This window comes from Ovis aries, chromosome 1 (genome assembly GCF_016772045.2).
Source record: "Ovis aries strain OAR_USU_Benz2616 breed Rambouillet chromosome 1, ARS-UI_Ramb_v3.0, whole genome shotgun sequence".
NCBI classification, from domain to species: Eukaryota; Metazoa; Chordata; class Mammalia; order Artiodactyla; family Bovidae; genus Ovis; species Ovis aries.
This window is the reverse complement of record NC_056054.1, coordinates 10,438,692-10,452,625: the sequence shown is the minus strand read 5'-3', so window position 1 is coordinate 10,452,625 and position 13,934 is coordinate 10,438,692. Positions and strand designations below refer to the sequence as shown.

The 13,934-nt window shown below is 48.9% G+C and overlaps 1 protein-coding gene across 2 annotated transcripts in view; it reads left to right on the top strand.

Annotated features, from left to right (window-relative positions):
* KIAA0319L (KIAA0319 like) overlaps positions 1-13,934 on the top strand; it is a 103,124-nt gene that overhangs the window by 86,209 nt on the left and 2,981 nt on the right. For both annotated transcript variants that reach the window (XM_027967686.3, XM_027967687.2), the window contains exons 16-20: positions 410-569; positions 5,748-5,890; positions 6,735-6,857; positions 7,562-7,652; positions 8,719-8,810. In XM_027967686.3, coding sequence (XP_027823487.1) covers positions 410-569; positions 5,748-5,890; positions 6,735-6,857; positions 7,562-7,652; positions 8,719-8,810 — 609 coding nt within the window. The remainder of the gene's footprint in view (positions 1-409; positions 570-5,747; positions 5,891-6,734; positions 6,858-7,561; positions 7,653-8,718; positions 8,811-13,934) is intronic.

The window sequence follows — 13,934 nt, the reverse complement described above, 5'->3', positions numbered from 1 at the left end:
AAGTCAGATTGGATCAGGAGAGATTGCTGGGCACCCACCACTTGGTCTGGAGAGTTCCAGAAAGCCAGTTGGGCAGAGACTTTCTGAACAAACATTGAAGCATTCCTCTTTTCCCCACTTCCTTCACTAAACCCCATTGATTTGGACTGGGCCCCAGCACATGTGTGGTATTTCTCAGGTTAGTGGCGAGACCAGGAATGCTTCAGAAGCTCTCCAAGCCAGCCCCGGATTGCTGGGCTCAGGACAAAGCAATGGGGAGCTCACCGCGGGGCCTTTCCATTTTGAAGAAAGTCACTTGCGTTTCTGAATGCTCTCACCCCGTTCTCTCCTGGGCCAGAGCGCAGGCTCAGTGGCAGGTCTGTTAACTCTCCTGCTTCTGAAGCCATGACTGATCCCACGTGCTTTCCAGATCCCAGGAAAAACAGCCTGGTGGAGATCATCTTGGATGTCAACGTCAGTCAGCTAACTGAGAGGCTGAAGGGGATGTTCATCCGCCAGATTGGGGTCCTCCTGGGGGTGCTGGACTCCGACATCATTGTGCAAAAGATTCAGCCGTACACGGAGCAGAGGTAGCTGGGCATGAATGGGGGGAGACGAGGAAAGACCAGGGGTCCCCGGGCTTCTTGACTGAGCTGATAAAGTAGTGTGGGTAGATAGAGAAGAGTGGGCCCTCTGACCAGGAATCACTCATGGTGTTCATTTCTTTAACGAAGAGGAAAGGCACTCTTTTAGGACAGGCCATGTGCTCGGTGCTGGACACTGCATCAGGTTACAAGGTCAGAAGAGGGCCATGATGTTTGACGACCGTGTTCTAGGAGGGGAGATGATCAACTAAACATATAACATCAATACACAGTGGCTTTGACAGAAGGCCAGTTGGAAGCAGATAGGGTAGGGGGTCCCCAGAAAAAAAGAATCAGGCTTTTCTTAACTTAAGCCATTTTTGGCTTAAGCCATTTTGTGATGTAAACCTGGCTACAGTGCTTGCCCTTGAGGTCTCACTAATTAATGACCTTAAGGGAAGAAAGAAGGCAGGAATGGGGAGTTCCCTGCTGGCCTAGTGGTTAGGATTCTAGGCTTTCTCCACCATGGCCCAGGTTCAGTCCCTGGTTGGGGAACTGAGATCCCACAAGTCATGCCATGTGACAAAGCGGAGAAAGAATTCAGGACCCAGTGATTCTTCTCAGGCAAGAGAAGTAACAGTAGCAAAAATGATGAATCAGTTGTGAAGACTCCCAGTTCTGCTCCAGTGGTAAAGACAGCCTGAAGCCCTCATCCACCAGATCAACTGGAACCTAAGGAGAGATATTGACCTTTTCTGGGCCTCATGATTTCAATCAGCTAAAGCTTGGACTCTGTTGACCTGTGTCCCAATTCTGTGCTGAATTCTCTGCTCAAGCCCCTTCATGAATGTGCATGTTCCCTTGGCTTAAAACTTCCCCAATTTTGCCATCTAGGGAGACACTGCTTTGGGAAAGATCCCTGGTGTTCTCCTCACTTGCCGCAAGTGATAAATTCTTTCTTCTTCTCACCTTTGGCTTGGTTGTGTCTTTTGGCTTAATACCACCTAGAGGAAAACCCAGTTTTGGGGTAACGCTATCATGGAGACACAGGCAAGGGAGTGATTATTTTTTCAGGCAAATTGGGATTGAGGTAGTTCAAAGATTTTCCAGAAGTAAAACTTACACTGATCAAGCATAGAAGGACAAGGAGGAAATTCAGTATAGGGGAACAGCGTAAACAGTGTTCCTGTGATATGAATGTAGAGTTTGCTCTGGAAGAAGCCCATGGGTTCAGAGCACTTACCCGGCCCTAGGATACGGTGGACGGTAGGCTGGCTCTGTAGACTCAGGACAGTCATAAGCAGGCCAGGCAGGTCAGTTTGAATAGTTTGGGTGGGAGGACTCAGAAGTTAGTTTTGTATGTGAAGTTTTTGTTTATTTTTGAAACAAGGATATTCTTTTTTTGTTTGTTTTTTTAAGGGAGGTTGGTAGTATGGAGGCTAAAACTAAAATAGGAAGAGACCAAAGACTTGTAGACAAATCAGGAAGCTTTTGGACTAGTCTAGGAAAAGGGTGCTAACACCGAATGAGGTAGTGGCTGTGGAAATGGCAGGAGATATGAGGAAATTAAAAGAACGTCAGAGTAAATCAGTAGGGCTTGGTGACCCTTTTGGAATGAAACTGAATGAACCGTCAAATATGAGAATTTTCGTTGGCGTGCCTGGATAGATGGTAGGTGCTGAGACTAGGGATACAGAAAGAACCAGTTTCAAAGAAAAGATAACGAGTTCAGTTTTGACTGTTGAATTTGGGGTGTCTTGGGCTTCCCTGGTAGCTCAGATGGTAAAGAATCTTGCCTGCAATGCAGGAGACCTGGGTTCAATCCCTGGGTTGGGAAGATCCCCTGGAGAAGGGAATGGTTACCCACTCTAGTACTCTTGCTTGGGAAATCCCATGGACAGAGGAGCCTGGTGGGCTACAGTCCATGGTGTTGCAAAGAGCTGGACATGACTGAGCGACTAAAAAATACTTTCACGTGGGTTACATAGCGAGATGCTTCATCAGGTAGTAGGATGTAGAGGTGGGAACCTGAGGTGGAAGGAAAGGCCAGAGACCAGGAGTCACGGTACAGGCAGCGTTAAAGCCATGAGGATTGATGGGTCACGCTGGGAGAGTGTCAAGAGGCTGAGGACAGAGCTCTGGAGAACATCGGTATTCAACAGGAAGGCAAAGAAAGAAGGGCCAGCAGAGGAAACTAAGGAACAGCGGTCAGAGAAGTGGGGGGAGAGCCAGATGGGAGCCGCCTGCTGGGAGTTAAGAGACAGGCTGGCAGTGAGGGGTGGGCTGCTAGAGGATTCAGGTGCTGCAGAGACAGGTGCGGTGAGCACGCAGAACAGGCTTTTGAGTTTGTGATCAGTAGCTCATCAGAACTCTAGTGAGATCATTTCACTTAGAGGCTGGGAGCGAAGCTTTTTCATGGTTTGAGAATACAGAGATGGTGTAATGCCTCTTTGAAGAGGCTGGTATTGAAACCAATATGGGAGACAAGCTCAAAAGAACGCCTTTTAAAGGTAGGAAATACTTGAACATTTTTATAGACTGAGGGAAAGATGTAGAAGAGAAGTAGATGGGGGAGGTTGCCGGGGGAGGTAGTTCTGGGGGACTGGCTGTGGACAGAGCAGGAGCACCACTTCCTCTGGCGGTGGGAGGAGAGGAGGGAAGATGTGCTCTTACAGGTGAGTTTGGAAGCAGAGAAGGACGACATTTGAAAGGGTTTCTCTAGTACCAACGTCCAGTTTCTCTGAAGCTGGAGGTAAGGCTGTCTGCTTCGAGGAGGTAAGCGTGAGGTGGACAGTCTGAGGAAAGTGGTGAAGGTTGAGAACACCCACTCCAGGAAAGGATGCTGGCTTTGAGCAGTATTGGGGTCTCACCCAAGGTTAGAGACAGGAAGTGAGAGCAGCGATTCCAGCTGCACAGTAGTATCACTTAGAGCTTTTATGAACATACCATTACCCAAGCCTCACCCCCACAGATGATGGTTCTGTTGGTCTGGAGTAAGGTCTGGGCACCTAAATTTTTTAAAAAAACCCCCAGATGAATCTGATTTGCAGTCAGGGTTCACTGGATTGGAGACAGCATGATGATTAGGACTTTCTTTGTAAGCTGTGCTTGGCAGCCTGGGAATAGGAATAGGAAGGTGGCTGCTGGATCGATCGAGCTGGTGGGAATTGGCTGGGACACAGCAGTGGCAAGACTCCAGTGAGAGTGCGGGTGAGAGCGTTGTGGAAGGGGTTGCTTGCAGACTTGCATCACTGCATCTGAGGCACAAGGAAGAGAGACACATCTGGGTTTCTGGTTTGGCCTTGATGGGCTTTGCTGAGGAATTCAGGAGGAGGATATGATTGGAAGGGGAGAGAGAGTTATTACGATGGGAAAGAGCATGGGCCTCTCACCAGGTAGCCTGGCCTCTGTCAGTGGCAGCTTTGTGACAGTGGACAGGTGACTCTCCAAACTCATCCTTCACCTGTAAAAATTCTGGCAGCTATTTTGAAGGCTTGGTGAAGATTACGTAAGATAATGTTTATGTAGTCCCTAACACATAATGAGTTGATTAATGATTATCATCAGTCTGTTTTGAACCATGCTGGGTTTGAGATGTCTGTGGTAGGTCTGGTGTAGATATTCTAGCAAGCATCTGTAGGTATAGATTTGGTCACTCAAGAGGGCCATGGGGAGAGGAGATAAAGCTTTGAGGGTTATCTGTGTATAGACGAAAATGGAGACTAAGTGTGAATCATTAGGTAACTAGGAGAAAATATGAGAAATGACTGCGTCTTTTTAAATTAGTCTTTATGGAGTATAGTTGCCGTGCAGTGTTGTGTAAGTTTCTGCTGTGCAGCAAATGGAATCAATTATACATAAATCTGTATCCACTCTTCTTTCTCTTTTTTAACGGATTCATGTTTAATTTGAGGATAATTGTTTTACAGTGTTGTGTTGGTTTCTGCCATACATCAACATGAGTCAGCCACAGGCATACAGATGTTCCCTCCCTCCCACCTCATCCCACCCTCTAGGCACTCACAGTCCACTCTGTTTAGATTTCCATCCTGTTTAGGTCGCCAGAGAGCACTGAGTGGCGTTCCCTTGCTACACAGTAGGTTCTCGTTAGTTATCTATTTTACATGTAGTATGAGAAATGACCACAAATCTTATGGAAAAGATTTGTTTCTTGATTCTGGAGTTTATAATACCCCATTTTTAGCCTCACTACTCAGTGAACTTTTAAAAGTCTTTTAGGAAAGGACTTCCCAAACTTTCATGTCAGTCCACACATAGAAGATGATACTGTTTCTGTGACACTTTGAGATATATACACAGTTGGGATAAACAGACAATTATACTGAATGAAGCTGGTCCAGGCCCTCTGGGATACCTGGGTCCCACCCAGCCCCTGTGTGCAGTGGGGATCCTTACTGGGGGCGCACCTATGAACCCAGTGTGACCCACTGGTTGGGAGAGTTCAGTTTTGAGACTAACATGGAATCACAGAGCAGGTTGCCAAAAATGGAGGCCAAGGCTAGTGAATAGATTCCATGCCACCCAGAGGTGAGCTCAAACACTGGACAGAAGTTGACAGTCAGAAAGTAAACAGATCTGGACGGAGAGCAGCATGGTCTTGTGCCAGCCACACCGTCGCGTCAGGCTTTTCTTGTTGCTGCCACAGTAGTTGCCATTTTGGCCATGTGTTGGCCTGCGGATGCTCTGATGCCGTGCAACAGTACATTTCTGAAAACACTGTGCTTTGTCTTACAGAAAATCTAGGCACAGACCCAACATCACTACACTCTTGGCTGTTAAAAGGCTGAGAGCAGAATGTACCCAAAACTAAATCCCTGTGTTTCTGACCTCTGGTTACCTCTTGGAATAGGTCTTCTTGTTAATTAGGGCAGCTTAGGGCTTTTCTAAAAGCCTAGGCTTTGGAGTCAGGCATATCAGGGTTGGGATCTGGCTCTGCCATAATTACCTGTGTGACCTTGGGCAAGCTACTCAACCCCTCTGAGCCCCAGTGTTGTCCTCTGGAAAATGGAGATGGTGCTGGGCAGCCCCTCTCTCACTGACTTGCTGTGAGAGAAGGTGTGTAGTACTTAGCACAGTGTCTGGCACATACAGAAGGCACCTAGCAGGGGCAGCTCCATCCAGTTGACAGCGTCAGCTCATCCACACTGTTGCATGTCTCCGCAGCACCAAGATGGTATTTTTTGTTCAGAATGAGCCTCCTCACCAGATCTTCAAAGGCCATGAGGTGGCAGCGATGCTCAAGAGTGAGCTGCAGAAGCAAAAGACAGACTTTCTGATATTCAGAGCCCTGGAAATCAACACTGTCAGTGAGTAATTGTGGGGAGCTGGAAATGAAAGCCTGCCCAGTGCCCACAGCTCACGTGTCATCCCTGCTGTCCTTGGGCTACATTTCTGGTTCTCTGGGAATAAGGAAATAATCGCTTTCTTCCACGATCATTATCATGAGAGAGTCCCAGCTCATTGCAGAGCTTCTTCTCCTGGGTCCCTGGGCCCCTGAGACAGCGTTCAGAGGAGCTGTGAGTTCAAATGGGGGGAAAAATTAGTTACATCTTTGTTTTCATGAGCCTCTGACTGAGATTTACTCTTTTCCTCAGTCACAAAGTACTGTGGTTTTAACAGAACATGTGACTTTAAAGCAGTAGAAATTCAGATAGTTTTGTATCATACCACTTGATGAAATAGCATTTTTGTTCATCACTACTTCAAAATTATAACAGTTGTCAGACACTGTTATAATCTTATGACTTAATATTTTAATAAAGACATATACTATTATCTGTAAAGTTTTATATTCTTAAATTCTTCAAAAACATGTTTAGTATAATTGCCGTCCTCTATAATACTATGTCTTCTATCTTGGCAATTAAGTTATCCTGAGAAGAAGGTCTGTGGGACATGAAAGGTTAAGAACTGCTGATACGGAAAACAGCAAGGGAGAACAGTCTGGGGCCTCTCTGACTGCTCCAGTTGTATTCAGCCATGATGGGGATAACGGGAGTGGTGCCAGCTGTGAAGGCCCGCGGGGGCAGGCCTGGCGGACACGTCCCCGCAGGCGTGGGTCTGGGGGTGCCGTCCCGTCCTCGTGGGCCCCGGAAGGTGGTCGTCCCCGGCGCTGACTCCTGTGGCCCTGCGCCCCTCTCCTGCTTGCAGCGTGCCAGTTGGACTGCTCTGACCACGGCCACTGTGACTCCTTCACCAAACGCTGCATCTGTGACCCTTTTTGGATGGAGAATTTCATCAAGGTGCAGTTGAGGGATGGAGACAGCAACTGTGGTGAGTTTCCTGCTTTGACTGTGCCAGCTGGTTTGGCATTGACTGTGGCTCTGAGTTGAGTGGGTGGGTGTTGGTGTTTCCAAGGCAGATGAGCAAGCAAGGAGAAGAACTTTGTGTGTCTGCTGTTTGCCGAGGACTTAATCCTTCCTCCCTCCGCACTTGCTCAAGGTTAGAGGGAAGCTCTGAGGCAGTTTTTTGTGATTTTCTTTTTCTGTTGTTGTTTTTTGGCCATGCCTTGTGGCGTGTTGGATCTTTGTTTCTTAGTTCCCTGACCAGGGATTGAACCCAGGCCCCAGCAGTGAAAGTGGCAAGTCCTAACCGCCAGACCGCCAGGGAATTCCCCTGAGGCAGTTGCTTAAAACGAAACAAGCTTAAATCAGACCAACCACAAAATGCAGCATAAATCAGACCAGCTGTATGGCCTCCTGTCCTTTTGGAGTGCCTGTGTGCTCTCGCCCCATGGAAGCCCGTAGATTTCCATTCCCCTCTTTTCCTCTGTTGAAGCTCATTACAGCCTGCCCCACTGCCGCAGGGTCTCAGAGCCAAGCTCAGATTTCAGCTGCTTTTATCTCTAAGGTCTCATCTTCCCTGGGGAGCCCTGGGGACCATTTTGTTCACGGAGTGTTTCCTGTCCCAGCTGGGCAGCCCAGCCCTCTGTTCAGCCTCTCTCTCCACCGCCCTTACTATTCTGTTTTTCTTGGCAGAGTGGAGCGTGTTATATGTTATCATTGCTTCCTTTCTCATTGTCGTTGCCTTGGGGATCCTGTCCTGGACTGTAATCTGTTGTTGTAAGAGGTAAGATGCACTTGCCCTGTAAATTTGTTCAGGCTTCTAATTACATATTTGTTCATTGGAGAGGTATCTGGCACCTTCTACGTGGGGGCACTGAGTCCTGGGACTTTCCCCTTACCATCTCTGTTACATGGCCTACCCACAGCATGCCCAAAAAAAGGCCTCCTTAACTTCTCATGCTCCTGAGGGAGGGAGTGGCTGTCACTGCAGTGATTTGCAACCTGGAAATCGTGGCTGTGGCTGAGTGGGCATTGGGAGGGCCTGGGGCATGGACCTGGCTTACATCTATCTCTAGGGTGTGTGAGCTGTAGTACTCCACACCTCAGCCTCACCACTGTTCACCGTGGATTCCTAATTTGTCTGTCTCCCCTTCGATTTGAGATTCATGTGCCTATGTTTTCTTGTACTTATAGACTTAGGTTAGCCATGATTGTGTCTTTTGGGTTTTTTTCATTTAGTCTTCCTATCTAGTCTTATAATATTTGAGAGTAATATTTATTATGTTTCTCATTATTAGTAATAGGTGTCACTTCTGTGTTTACTCTGTGTCAAGTATCATGATGATATTTTATAGGTAATATCTTTTTTTTATAGGCATAAAGAGCATTTTCTCAGGAAAATAATGTCATCCATCCAAGGATACACAGTTAGTAAGTTGCAGAGCTGAAATGCAACCTGCGATATAACCTTACAATAAAACTTAGCAAAGTAAAAGAATTATAAAAAATTCCCACCAATTCGGGACAACCACCATTAACAACATTGCTTGTTTAAGCTTTCCTCCACCTTCCACCCTTCAAGGATAGGGGTTTTGTTTTATTTACATTTTTAATCAATCTGTCCAAGATAATGTTTCCTTTACCTTTTCCCAAGTTGATGAGGAGTATTTGAATAACAAATCACAGTTGCTGCCTTTCCCAGCTGAGGAGTAAGGAGAAGCAGCTCTTCCCTTAAGCAGCATCCCTGGATCCGGGTTCCACGTGCAGAGTCTGGCTGTCACCTGTGGGTAGCAACCTGAGTCTCACACAGACCCTCTTTCCTGAGCAGAGACAGGGATTGTGTTTTTCAGGCAAAAAGGAAAACCGAAGAGGAAAAGCAAGTACAAGATCCTGGATGCCACGGATCAGGAAAGCCTGGAACTGAAGCCAACGTCCCGAGCAGGTATGTCAGGAACCTCGGGAACTGGGTGCCGGGGCCACCCCGTAGTAGATGAAGGGCCGCCACCATCACCCTTCCCTCCCAACAGCTCTTTGTGCTGGAAAAGCACCTTGTCCCCTCCCTGATGAGGACCAGGGTCCGCTTTGCCCTGTGGGGGCAGAACCTGCCTGTTGGACAAGCTTGGGCTCCAGGGCTCACTTCTCAGCCGCCCTTTCCCTGTGCTGAGGGGGCTCACCCTCTTGCTCTCCTTTGCCTGCTCATTCCCCTTAGGGTTTCTGCTTGGAGTTCAGCTTTTCAAGCTGCCCCTTGAGGTTGAGTTCAAGGACCTTGGTCTCTTTCTCCTGGTCAGTCTGTCCTTTCTGAGCAGACAGGGTGAGGCTGTGAAGAAGTCAAAGCTAGTGTCTGCCTGCTGGCCCTCCTCTCCAGCCAGCCTTCCCCTCCTGCGTTCTCCTCTCCCGGGTTTGTTGGGCATATCCGCAGGCTCCGCGGCTGTCCTCGAGCCCGTGGAGGGCTGCTGCCTGCTGGCTCCAGGTGCACTGGGCTCGTCTGTCAGAGCATTTCCAGCTGCACAAGCACGGAGACAGTGTTCGGTGGTGGGGTTGGGAGGGCTGGGGCAGGTGCAGGGCTCGCCCTCCTGTCTGAGCTCGGTCACTGGTGAGCTTCCCTTTTACCATAGTGGCCCCAGGACAGGCCTTGTCCCCTTATGGGAGCTGGACTCTGTGTAGAGCAATTCCCAAACACTCTGAACGTAGACCCGGTTTCTTTTACAACATGTTTGTTTAACATTTCTCATACTTAAAGCTTGACATTAGGAAGGCTGTAAGGGGACTGTGAAGCGTTCTCGGACGCAGGCTCTGCCCTCGGAATCTCACTGTAGTGAGGGAGGAGAGACATGAGATGACAGTAAAGGCTCGTAGGCAGTCCGGGTTGTCGGCAGCTGGGCAGCTCAGTTCCGGAGCACAGTGTCTGGAGGTGGGGCTGGCGAACCGCAGAAGTACCACCAGGGCGCCCCAGAGATCCTGAGGGTGGCGGCCAGAGGGGAAAACGCCGCACAGCACCCTCCACGAGGTCACCAGGGTGTCTGTCGCTGTGGCCCGAATGCTCTACGCCATGAAGTCCTTCCGGGGCTTTGGTCTGTTAGATGGTGGCCTTGGTGAGCCTGCGTCTTTGTGTGTTTCTGAGATCCTCCTCCTTGCTGATGTCTCTCTTTTCTAAACCAAATTCGTTGGTTCGTGTTTCTGTCCAGAAAGTACTTTCTCATCCAGCCCTTAACCTGCCAGTTAAAAGTCACGCTCTTCTTTCTCCCACGTGTTTTGGCATTTCTCTCACTGTATTATGTCAGTTACCTTATTGTTTGTCCTTTGCTAGTCAGTAATACCCTTGAAGAAGGTAGGGACTGTATCTTATTCATCTGTGCATATGGATTAATACCACTGTGTACCAGGCCTAAGCCAGACATTGGTTATACTATGGTGAACTCAACAGATGATGCTTTTGTGTAGCTTATTATCACGCAGACATTAAACAAACACATTCACAAATACACAAAATGTGATAGTGGAAGGTATTTATAAAGAATAACATTGAAGCTGAGACCCCAGTGTCAACGAGAACGAGAATGAGGCACACACAGGCTCTGAGAAATAGGATTGCAGGCCAAGCCAGTTGATTGAAGGCCCAGCTGCCGGAAGGAGCAGGGGGCAATTGCGGAAGGTACAGTGAGTGGGGTGAGTGGCACAGGGCTGGACAGGTGAGCCGGGACGCTGCTGTGGGCTCCTCCTAGGAGTAGTCGGGAGAGTTAAGGAGGTGTGAATGGTGCAGTTAGATTTATTTACGTTATAAAAAGACAACTGGCTGCCATGTGAAGGAATTGGAGAGGAAACTGGATAGAACACTCTGGTGGTGGAGAGATGATGAGATAGAGAGGCGGAGTCCAGATACGCTTGAGGGGAAGACTTGCTGAGGTTCATGATATGTTTTCAGAGGGGTGTGAGAGAAAAGGAGACGCAAAGGATGGTCCCCAAGCATCTTCTTTGAATGAGAAAGACTGGAGAAGAAATGCAGGGGAAGGTTGTTTGGTTTAGAACGGTTGCGAATGGGGTTGAGAAGTGAGGCTGGAAGATGGGTGGGGATGAGTTTATGGGAAGTTTTGAATGTCAGCTTAAGGATTTAGGCATTTTTTCTGGTGGTGACAAAAGTGCTGGCTTAGGAAAATTAGTTTTGTGGTGTTTCATTCACTGAGGAGATTACAGGTGGAGGCCAGCAAGGAGGGTTTTGTGAGGAGGGGATGATGACGGCTTGAACAGCGTGGTGTCAGTGAACCGGAGGGGCAGGAAAGGTCCAGGCCGACTTCCAACCCGGGAGACAGACTGATAGCACTGAGGACAGAATTAGGACATTCGGTGCAGTTTCAGCAAGAGAAGAGGAGGATGGAGCGAAGCAGCGCAGGATTGGGTAGGAGTCTGCTGTGTACTGGAGGCCGGCACCGCTAAGGAGGGCCACATCCCTCAGTGGGGAGAGAGGGGAGGGTGCATAGGAGAGCGCCAGGCGAGGGGCTGAGAAGGAGGAGCGGGGTCCCCAGAGAGCGGTCAGGTGAGAATCGGTGACGGTGATGGCGGTGACAGTGCTGGAGAGGTTTCTGGGCACCTGAAGAGCTGGAGTAGATGGTGAGCGGACAGATGGCTGAAGAGGAAGCACGGTCTATTTAGGAAGTAGGTAGGTGGTGAGGAAACGGAGGCCCTGAAGAGTTAAAAGTCCTTCCGGAAGCTGGGTAACAATGAGCGGAGATTTAGGACTGTGTGGATGGGGTTTGGGAGCAGGTTTGCGGGCAGAGAGGCAGAAGATGGAGGTGAGGTTTCTGAGGGGGACGGCAGGCAGAGAGGACTTGAGATCCCTCTCCTGAGCAGGAGAGGGGAACAACCAGGAGGAAGAGGCAGTTTGGAAAGGCAGGCTTGTGGGGAGAGGTAGGGGGACGCAGGTGGCCAGCCGCTCCCGGGTAACCCAGAGGCGAGGACAGACACAGGCCCTTCGGTGTCTAGCCAGGGAGGCGGCTTGAGGTGAGAGGCCCTTGGGCCTGGCGTGGGTCCGACCAGGCCAGCAGGCCTGGCTCTCGTTCTGGGCTCTGCGGCGGGGGAGTGGTCGCAGGCCGGATCAGAGCCGCCAGTGGGATGCAGCCAGTGGCTTCAGGACCTAAAGGGGTGCGGTCTGGAATGGAAGTTCAGCTTGAGGAAGTCAGTCTGTGGAGCCTGGTGTGTGTGGAAGTGAGCTGAAGTGGACACCATGCCGGGGCGCGGTGAGGCCGGAGGAAGAGTGGCAGGACGGGAGGGGCCCCCGCCTGTGCCGGGCCGGGGCTCGGAGCCCAGCCGCAGGGCGTGCTCTGCGGTCAGCACCTGTGGGGTAGGGTGTGATTTGGTTTTGTTCTGTTGAGTTTTTTCACAACTTTCTATTGCTTTTGGTCGAACCATATAAAATAACTGATAATTTGACTTTTGACCTAGAAGATAGCAGTTTCCGGTGGTCAGCCTGATGTGTACAGAGAATGTGTTTCTTAAGTGAATGTGCAGCCACTGCCTCCCCTCAGTTGACATCTGGTGTCTTGGAGAAGCTGATATGAACAGAATCTTAGTGTGCGCCTCCTTTCACTCAGCATTGCATTTAGGACACTCACCCGTGTCCTTAGGGAGAGCCACAGCGTGCTCATTCCCATTGCTGTATAATTTCCTTTGTAGGAATACATTTGTCAGGCATGCTGTTGGGCATTTTGGCTGCCCTGGGGGCTGCTGCTGTAAACCTTCTGTGCCGGGGTCCAGCCCCCGCAGGATCCAGGGAAACCCGAAGAAGGAGCAGCATCGGCGATTGATTTAGAGAGAGATAAGGAAAGAATGTTGAAGATAAGAAAATAAAGGAGAGAAAGAGGCTGATATTCCTTGGTTTACCTAGAGAACCAATAAAACTCCGAGACAAGACGTTTGCCCTCTTCGCGGAGGCCACAGGTGCCCTCCCGGTCTCCCGAAGGAGTAAGACGCAGAACGTCTTCCCATTCAGGTCTTAAAAACCCGGGCAGATAAGTGAATGCAGGGAGCCCCTATGCTCCAAGGGATCAGCCTGAAAAAAAGAGGGAGAAGGAGAGAGGAAGAGAGAAAAAAAAGAGAAGAGAAAACATGGGGTGACCAAGCTGCTTTGGTGAGCGAGGCCCAAAAGCTTTATTTTTCAAAAGGTACTTTTATACCTTGCCTTATACACAGAGGGAAATGAAAGATGCAAGGTCATACAGAGTCAGCCCAAACATTCCAGCAGTTTTGCCCTTATCGAAACCAGGATTGTTCTGCATACCTTTCCCACAAATGATGTTGTGTACAGTGTCTTCTGGCCTTGGAGGCCTATGAACATTTTATGACCCTCTTTTTATAAAGGCTGCTCAACCAGAAAACTTATTTTCCCTCAAAGTGTTTTTTCTTTATATTTCTAATCTATGTCAGCCTCAGAAAATGCCAGAGTTAACGTTTTTCACAGAGCAAAGGTGCAGTGAGTTACAAGAAAGAACCAATTAGCTCAAAAGTCTAATATGGTTAAATTCAAGGCTACCCTTATTTTTCTTGCATTCTCACTATGTTAACTAATGCATTCCCAGGTGCACAGTGGATAAGAGATATGGGAACTTAGCAACAAGCATTGGCCCAATAATGAAATCCTACACCAGCACCAGCACTACTCTAATAACTTTTAACTCTTTCAAAGGCTCTATGTTTTAGGCTTTCCGTGCCTCTCACAGTTGGGAGGCTGTAAATAATCACATGCGTAGCTGTAAGAGTCTGGATATACCTGCTGAGCAAGCTAGAATGCTAACAGAGAGGGTTTGATTTGAAATATTCCTCTCATGTCCAGGAGATTTATTAGCTATAGCCCTAAGTTGATTTTCTCCGGAGAAAGGTGGTCAGGGTTAGCCCCCTGTTAATGTCAGAGGAGTTGGTGAAAGTCATGAAATGGTAAAACAGATTCTGGTTTTGGGGTAGATGCTCGAGAAAGCCTAGGGAGCCCCTTGAGTTCTGACGCCTTGCGTAACAGTTCTCTTCCACACGACCTTGTCATGGGTGGGATCTCCCGTGGCGACTCCTGGCACTTCTGGCC